General features: G+C 44.2%; 1 protein-coding gene across 1 annotated transcript; it reads left to right on the top strand.

Annotated features, from left to right (window-relative positions):
• Positions 1 to 499: 499 nt before the first annotated feature.
• inab (internexin neuronal intermediate filament protein, alpha b) lies at positions 500 to 6,098 on the top strand. Its single transcript, XM_029121855.2, has 3 exons — positions 500 to 1,557; positions 2,454 to 2,578; positions 2,794 to 6,098. The coding sequence occupies exons 1-3, from the start codon at positions 508 to 510 to the stop codon at positions 3,125 to 3,127; spliced, it is 1,509 nt and encodes a 502-aa protein (XP_028977688.1). The 5' UTR covers positions 500 to 507; the 3' UTR covers positions 3,128 to 6,098.
• Positions 6,099 to 9,007: the final 2,909 nt, after the last annotated feature.

The raw sequence follows: 9,007 nt of genomic DNA, 5'->3' as shown, positions 1-9,007 counted from the left end.
TGGAAGGGCGTTTATTACTTTCTATAAAGGGATGGGCAGCTCACAAGTATTACTAGGATCACCTAGGATAATGGATTACAATCCAGTACTGAACATGAAAATGACACAAGTTTTAGAACAACAATTAACATATTTGAGGAAATATCTGTTCTGCCTATTAGAAGGTGAGTCGCTTAAACAAGCGATAGCATCTTTGTTGCTGACATCAGCACTGCGTCAAAACGGACAGTTCCATCTACAGATTCTAGCCTCCGAATAGGTACGACCCCGTCCATGCGTCTTCAAAAACGAACCCAGTGTGGTTATACACAATTTAAAAGTGCTTATAAACAAGTACTGTATATTTAAGGTATTTGATGAGAGGACGTTCTGTCTGAGACATCTGCGGTGGCCAATGGTGCATGCTAAAAGTTATCACCAGCCGGATTTAATTATTGATTGTGGGGAGGTCCCCCTATAAAAAGGAGACGCGCTTGCTGCTTAGCTCATTCTACTTCTCTCGCCAAGATGAGCTACGGGTCTGACTTCAGTACCGCTTCTTCCTACCGGAAAATTTTCGGGGAGGGTCCCCGTTATTCCAGCTCTCCATCCAGGATGAGCAATATCACCTCACGCAGCAGTGGTTACCGGTCCCAATCTCAATCCCGGACCCCGTTGCCCTCTTTTCAACAGAAGAGATCTTATGGCCGGTCCTACTCGCAGATGCCAATGCCGATGGAGAACTTGGATTTCGCCCAGAGCACCGTGCTGAACAATGAGTTCAAAATCATCCGCACCAACGAGAAGGAGCAGATGATGGGGCTCAATGACCGCTTTGCTATGTTCATCGAAAAGGTGCGCAACTTGGAACAGCACAACAAGGTGCTCGAGACCGAGCTGATGACCCTGCGTCAGCGGCAGACCGAGCCCTCACGTTTGGCAGACCTGTATCAACAAGAGATCCGCGAGCTGCGCTCCCAGCTCGACGAGGTGAGCGGCGAGAAATCCCAGATTCTCGTTGAGCGGGACAACATCGAGGAGGACTTGCAGAAACTCCGAGGCAAATACGAGGACGAGTACCGCTTGCGCGAGGAAGCCGAGCAGACCCTTAAGGCGTTCAAGAAGGACGTGGATGACGCCACCATGGTGCGTCTGGATCTGGAGAAGAAAGTTGAATCCCTTCTTGACGAGATAAACTTCCTAAGGAAGGTGCACGAGGAGGAAGTGGCCGAACTCATGAATATGATACAAGCCGCCCAGGTGTCCGTGGAGATGGAGGTCTCCAAACCCGATCTCACCTCTGCTCTGAAGGAGATTCGAGGCCAATACGAGTCCATGGCTTCCAAGAACCTCCAGTCCGCGGAGGAGTGGTACAAGTCGAAATTTGTCGACTTGAACGAGCAGGCCAATCGTAGCCAGGAGGCGATTCGTGCCTCCCGGGAAGAACTCAACGAATTCAGGAGGCAGTTACAGTCCAAGACCATCGAAATCGAGAGCCTGAAGGGAACCAACGAGTCCCTAGAAAGGCAACTCAACGAGATGGAAGAGAGGCACAACCAGGAGATTGGCCAGTACCAGGTAAGAAATAACGCGTCTAATTAAAGTCACTTAAATTATGATATGTCTTTGTGTACAAACCTGTCTGATATGTAGTAGGGCAAATTGGTCTACTTGATTGTGCGAAGAGCAACAAATAACATTTATTTGTTTTAGAAAGTGATTATATTTTTTTGTGTCTGATAAAAATGACACAATTTACATGAAAGAAAGAAATTGTTCTTTGCAAAACATTAATTTGGAGCAATTATACATTTTCTACAAAAATATAGATACATACATTAAAAACCAAGCGATGGGTTTTACGAGTGCTTGGAACTAGGAGGTTCTATCTAAAATATTTAAATATTTACATGATAGTTCTGAACTATAATTTCTTTGAAGAGTTGCTTAAATTATTTTCTTGTATTCTTCTGAACTTCAGGTTCCAGAAGCAAGCTCGGCATGCGTTGTTTACTATCCGTTATGCTGAAATTATTTCAGGGCGTGGCTGCCATTCAGACCTACTTTTATTGTTTCTTCTGTTGTTTAGAGATTTTAAACAATGTTTTATTCCTCATTAAGGCTTCTATTTTTACTGTGAAAACCGAGGAACCCGTTGACCACTCTTTTTAATTGTATGTTAGCCTTTCTTTTGAGTGTCTCACTACACTGTCCATGGTGCTGAAATATTAATCGAAGAGTGGAGGCGAATCAGGGACGGTCTCTCGGGGCCTTTACCATGCTCTTCTTATTTATTTAAAATCGAACTTAAAGACTTATTGTTCACGTTGAGTCAGACATCACTAAATTCCAGATGAAAAATTGTCATTTTAAACATAGCCTGTATCAACATAACAGTTGTTTTGGCGTTCATTGTTGTAACTTTTGTTCTTGCACTGTTTCTCAATTTGCTTTCTATGTCAATATACTACAAGGACAACATGGCCGAGTTGGACAATGACCTTAGAACCACCAAGAGTGAGATGGCTCGGCACCTGAGGGAGTACCAGGACCTGCTGAACGTCAAGATGGCGCTAGATATTGAAATTGCTGCATACAGGTACTTTAAATCGTAACATTAAAATGTACTTTACATATATTGCATTGCGGCTCTAGGTAGCATGGCTCTTCTCCTATCTGATCCGTTTATATTTAATCATATACCCCTCTCTCTCTGTCTCTTCCTCTACCTCTGTACCCCTCTCTTATTCCCTCCCTTGTCCCCCCCTCCCCCCTCCCTGCCACCCTCCTTTTAATTCCTCCCTCCCTCCATAGGAAACTCCTGGAAGGCGAGGAGACCCGAATCAGCACAGGTATCACATACTCCAGCCCCAGCTTCAACATCGGCTCCTCCGGCATGCGCTCCTCCGAGGTGAGGTCTTATGGCATGCGCTCCTCCGAGATGAGGTCCTACGTGAAGACCTCCGACATGAGCTCCGAGGGAGATAACCTCCCCCTGCCCAGTGTTGGCGGCTACAACCAGGTCTCTCGCTCTAAGAAGGACCAGGGCAAGGACCAGGAGGATGGGCCGGGCAAGTCTGGCAAAGGCTCCAGCGAAGCAGACCAGAAGGAGTCCAGCGACACCAACTCCACCAACCAGAAAAACTAACCTCTCTTTTTCCATTTAGCTTTAACCCTCCACCTTTCCTTCCCCTTCCATCCTATTCTCAGAGAGGAATATGTTCTAGTTTAGACTCTGCTGTTAATCGTATAACGGGCCACTATCCAATCACTGTACCTCTCTCTGTTCTCTCGCACTTTGACAATAACAAACAAGTAGCTACGGACACACTTCTGGCACTATCAGCAGACACAACATTCTGTAATAGGACCATACAAGTCAGTACAATACTCTAAAAGTTTACACTACCTTGGGGCTCGTGCTACTGTATTGTGCTAGCCTAGTTAAACCTGTGTGAATGTTGCACTAAATAGAAATAACGGTGAAACCTAGCAACAGTCAGTTTGCATTCTATGCTAGTAAGCACTGAGCTGTGATAGTTCAGAAATAATATGTGCACTAATGCCACCGGCTATACAATTCGTTATACACATTCCAAGAGGCGCATGTTTGTGTGTGTGTGCAGGTGTGCATTTGTGTATGGCAACGGACGTCCAGAACATATCAGCTTGTTAAATGTTGGTGATATCTTTACTACATTCACATACTTCAATACGAGTGAAAGTGCTTCTGAAGCACAGAAAGCAGAACGATCGATGAATCCAGCTGTTAGACGCTACACACTCTTATTTAATGTCATCAGAATAAAAAAACAGGGATCGGGGATCGTGCTGAGCCATTTTGACATTTTAAAACCCATAGAAGCACCCCTAGTAAGACAGCTAGTAAGAGATAATAAGAGTACTGGAGCATATCTAAAAGGCTTGTTAACACATTAACTGGTCTTGTCATTGTCAATCACCTCTGCCTTAATATCCAGGTTCACCCAATTCTGCATTACAATAGCGCGTAACGGGCAAATGTTGCCTCCTTATACATCAAGACCAACAATGGTCCGATCAAAGTTCCTCTTCATCACCTCTTTCGATGTCAAATATATATATATTTTTTTTTATAACTTAGAGCGAGTACAAAAGCTTAACTAGCTAATAGTCAAACTGTTCATACACCGCATGATGTATGTAGAATCTCTCATGCTTGCATGATCACAGATTGGCAGAGGGTCATTTTCACATACATACCGTTCAGAATTTCATTAACTGGGGTACGTTCCAATGTGCAGACCACTAATTTCAGAAAGACATTTACTGGGTGCTTTCCAGTGTACAGACCACTCATTTCGGAAAGTCATCCTGCCTGCATCAGTTAGCTATTTTCAGGTTAGCGCCATGATTTAGGATATGAGTGACTTTGTGTCTAGTTTCACCGTTCTGTGCTTTTGTGAGGTTCATGCCAGTTTATGATGACATTCACCATGATCCTATTCAGGGCACTTGCATATCAATCTCCATACCATTTCGGTTGACCGTCCATTAGTCACTTAGCGCGGGCCATGACTGGTTAAACATCACTAGGGAAAGAGGGAGTGAGGGAGAAGAACGAGTGGTGGCTTGGGACTGGAGAGACAGAGAGAAATGGAACATGAGCATGACAAAAAGAGAGAGGCAGGAGCTAGTTTTACATGCATTTTCTGGTGACAGGCTCAGCCAATCAAATAGTGATTGTATAGGCACATAAGCGAATCAAGCACAAATGCATGGGCTTCTGAATGGTCCAGTAGAGTGTCGCGGAGAGAATCACGTGAGTCAACCATTAACCATTAGCCATTATGGGCAACAGAAGCACATTTAAATCAACAGCGACATCCAGAAACTAAGCCTTAGGGGGGGGGGGAATAAGAACACACAAGCATTTAAATGAAAGCCAAAAGTAAAAAATACAAAAAAACTCACCATAATGCTTTCCAAATACTATGACCAGTCTTTGAATAGTATGACCACTACTGAATTCTTATGTGTCATAGTTAATTAGTGTCATGTAAATCAAAGAAATATCTGTATGTAAAGAAGCTAGGCAGCCATTTTGTTTCCCACCCAGGCACTGGGGGTTTCAACACAACTTCTCCGTATTTCAGTGCCACGCTGTGTGTGATATCTTGCCAACTCGTTGTCAGCCATGACCTAGAGTGGGAAGGCTAATGCAGACCTGGAACGAGGCTGCCTTTGTCCCCTCTGTCTGTCTGTCCCTCTGTCACAGCCCTCAAAGCCCTGACCAGCTGCACTCACACTGCGAATGGAAACCATTGATTGTACAACACACTACTGAAAGATGTTTGTTGGTTGTGTGGTTTACAGAGGCTTGCATTACTAAGTGTCTGAGTACTGTAATCGTGTGTGCGCGTGCATGCGTGTGTGTTTGTGTACTGTTTTCTTACAAGACTGACAACATGGGAAATGGGTCTGGCAAATTCCGGAAATTTGTCCTTTCCTTAATTCCTGCAAGTACAGTACCTAACATCTACAAGTAATTGTAAGTACACAACCTTCAATGTAAAGCTGTATTTAAAAAGCGTCACAGGTGTCTAAATAGCATTGCAACATGCCTTTCCAAAGCACCTCACTACTATTTCTGCAGCACTGCCAAACTTTTGTAAATGCATGTGCAACAATAACTTTTCATGTACAAAAAAAATAATCTGTTTTTCAATACCTGTTGCGCACGAAACCTACAAAAAAATGTAACATGATAAAAACATGGAATGAATGCTACAGCGTTGTCAAAATGCCTTAAAACACCAGCAGCTTTCTGATTGACTCTGGCTGCAGCAAATCCCAACTTCCACTTCAATTGAAATTCCACTTAATCTCCCATAGCCAAGAACGCAAATGGGAATGTGACTTAAGTTGAAGTGAATTTGCTCTTATATCTGTGCCCGCGTATGGTTCTGTTAAGGATGTGTTTCTTCCCATCGATCTTTCTCTGTCTAGTGTTATAAGCAACAACTAAACCGAATAAGTGAAAATAAAGAAAGCTAAGTATCTGAATGTAGTTTATATACTATTGCCCTTGCTGCGGGTGTATGGCACATGCTAATAAAAACTTGAAATTATTAAGCCCATATCTCTGTGCTTGTCATTATTTTCTCATGGGTTTCCAAAGAGTTTGTCTTTAGCAACTAAGCCAGCACATCAAAGAGGAACTGAGGGCTTATTTAATGTAGTGTCAAGTTCAAGTTAGACTGCAGCATCTTACTTTCGGATGTGTAATTTATGATTTTAGTTATAATATTTTCAACCACCTAACCCAGCCTGGACCCTGTGTCAATTGGTTGATCTGAATCAGGGCAAATTACATCATACCCCAGAAAATGGGTGGACCCCACGATAAAGGTATTCACCATTGAACTGCGGTGCTGTAGTCATTATCATGGTAATGGCCCATTGGTTGCCAACGCCTACAGTTAACACATCTGTGAAGACAAGACATCCCAAATTCAACTGAGATGCCAACAGTGATTTGATGGGAAATTGCAAGGCAATTCAGTAATAAATATGTTTGGTCTCTATTAGGATGAATCAGATATTTGAAGCATTGCGTGCACATCTTCCATTGGGGTGCTAAATGTGTTATTGATGCAATAAAAAAAATCCTAAGTTGTATTATCAGTAGCAATGTGCATTCTATAACTTCATATATTCATCTATCGTAGTTAGTTGAACTAATCTTTCAGCTCAGTGTCTTTGCAATTAACAAGTTTTCCACCTTTTAGTTAATAATGAGGAAGATTTTGAGTACAGGAATGCAAGAATAAAATACATTTAGAATACGTTTAAAATTTAAATATACAAGCTGGAAGATTAGTGATATTATTTGTACTTGTTGGAACATCTGTGTATAGAACTGCAGCCGAGACAATAAAGGCTGAGCAGCCTTGGTCCTTTGCTCCTTGTATTTGTGCTCCCCAGGGCCCAGAATACAGAAGCATATTTACAGAGCTGATAGGTCGCATTCTGCATCGGCCTTTGTATAGCTCTTCATTTCACTACCACATAGACGCGAACAGACAACCAAACAGACCACAAACAATGACACGCGCGCATTCTTACACTCGCCCGTTCGCACGCGCGCACACACACACACACACACACACAAACACACACACAACACACCTTCCCCGCGCTGCACCTAACACACAGCCTGATCTTAATGACTACAACGGGAAACAAATGGACGTAGGCTATTATAAGCGTCCTTAACCTCACACATGGACCCGCCGTAAGCCTCCTTCCCGGCAGCCCCAGCCGAACGTTACAGTCCTTTGGAGATTTATAGCCCTGCATTGCTGCCAAGCAGGAGGTGTAGTGAGAGGCGGACGGTGGCACGCCATGTAAGCATTATGTAACAGCCCACCCTGCCGGCCCTGGCTGCAATAGATCGTCTCGCATCTTCGGATTTGGCTTTGTTTACTCAGTAATGCTGACCAATCTGGCAACCCTGCTATTCGGTTGTCCTGTTGGGTTGTAGACGTTGCCAGATGTGTTTCTGTGAATGTTAAAGGGGAATTTAGATAAGGCTGTGAAGCGTGTACTAAGCAATGAGATTAAGCATTTACCCTGTGCGTAACTCTAAGAAGGTTCTGAATCCAATCATGAAACTCACTTGGAGGCTGAAATGGGCCTTGTACCGTAAAAGCTCCACGAGATGAGGGATATTCCTATCACAATTAATATAAAATCAGGGCAGAGTGTAATGGTTAATTTCCTGTTAGCGTCAGCTTATTGCAAATGTGCAGTTGCCAATTTGTTTTGAATTATGGTCACAGTATAAAAAACGAACTTGAACACCTTTAATGACACGTGGCCTACACTTTCAATGTATTCCTTTAGCAGACGCTCTTATTCAGTGAAACCTAGGCACGCTCGCCTTCAGATAGTGACTAGATGCGCAACCGGAGACGCAGACAACCTGGTAATACAGTTGTGAAGTAGCGATCTGCGAAGTCTGCTAGACCGGGAGTGTAGATGCACAGTCACGGAACATATTAAGTATGCTTCAGTAAAGACAAACCCTGGGTCACGCCATTATCTACGTTGCAACGGTTCATGTTAAAATAGAAAGCACAAAGCACTTGCTTCGATGATCTGTTTTTCTCTCTGTCGTTTTCTCTCACTCTCTCTTAATTTCTCTATCTATCCCGCCCTCGATCGCGGCGAGGAAAACGCTGAAAAAAACCGTTTTATGTTGCAGCTGTCGTGAAGATGCATTTCTCTTGTGTGATGTTGGTTGTGGACAGGGGAAATTAGAATCGGATTGGTGAGTGTAGTAGTTCATAAACCATAGTGTGTAGGAGTCCACACACACACACACACACAAACACACAGTCAGTAAAACTAAAGGGACCGTTAACATCTCAGCGCTTCGCGGTGGCTGGGGGAGGGCGAGTCACCACTGCATTTGATAACAGCCCAAACACACTGCCAGGCTGTGGATCGACGCTGTAGAGTCTCACAAACACGCGCACACCTGAAAACAGAAACCCAACACCCACGCAGTATGCGAAGTCCCCGGACCTTGGAACACGTAGAGAACCACACGATCTCCAGCGTTCCATTCGCCGTAGCCTGGTGTGGTATCAGAACACCCATGCAGCCTCTTCTAATGAAGTCATCTGCAGCTCTGACCCGTGGGACCAGACCAATTCATCTCTGTCTTTCGCAGGCTCAGTCATCAGTTAGTCCACCCCCCAGGTGATCACACACAAGAAGACAGACACGGGCACACACGCAGTCACGCACACACCCACACAATATAGCAGGCTGATGGACAGGGACGGGAGGACGCGCACACACATGCCCACACGCCCGCGCGCGCAAGGTCCCATAAAAACACACACTCTTTCTTTCTCACACCCGTTACTGCAGGCCCACGGTGAGTGCGTTTATGGGACTTGAAAAACATTCCGGGATCAAGGCATGGACCAAGACAGCCGACTCCTGAAATATTCATGAAGTGGCTTTCGCGTTTTGT

The sequence above is a fragment of the Esox lucius genome, chromosome 9 (genome assembly GCF_011004845.1).
Source record: "Esox lucius isolate fEsoLuc1 chromosome 9, fEsoLuc1.pri, whole genome shotgun sequence".
NCBI lineage: Eukaryota > Metazoa > Chordata > Actinopteri > Esociformes > Esocidae > Esox > Esox lucius.
The sequence above is the reverse complement of the archived record's forward strand: the minus strand, read 5'-3'. Positions and strand labels throughout refer to the sequence as shown.

Coding starts and splice junctions, on each gene's coding strand:
- inab (XM_029121855.2), top strand. CDS start 508: ATGAGCTACGGGTCTGACTTCAGTACCGCTTCTTCCTACCGGAAAATT. Junction 1,558..2,453: donor AGGAGATTGGCCAGTACCAG/GTAAGAAATAAC, acceptor ATATACTACAAG/GACAACATGGCCGAGTTGGA. Junction 2,579..2,793: donor ATTGAAATTGCTGCATACAG/GTACTTTAAATC, acceptor CTCCCTCCATAG/GAAACTCCTGGAAGGCGAGG.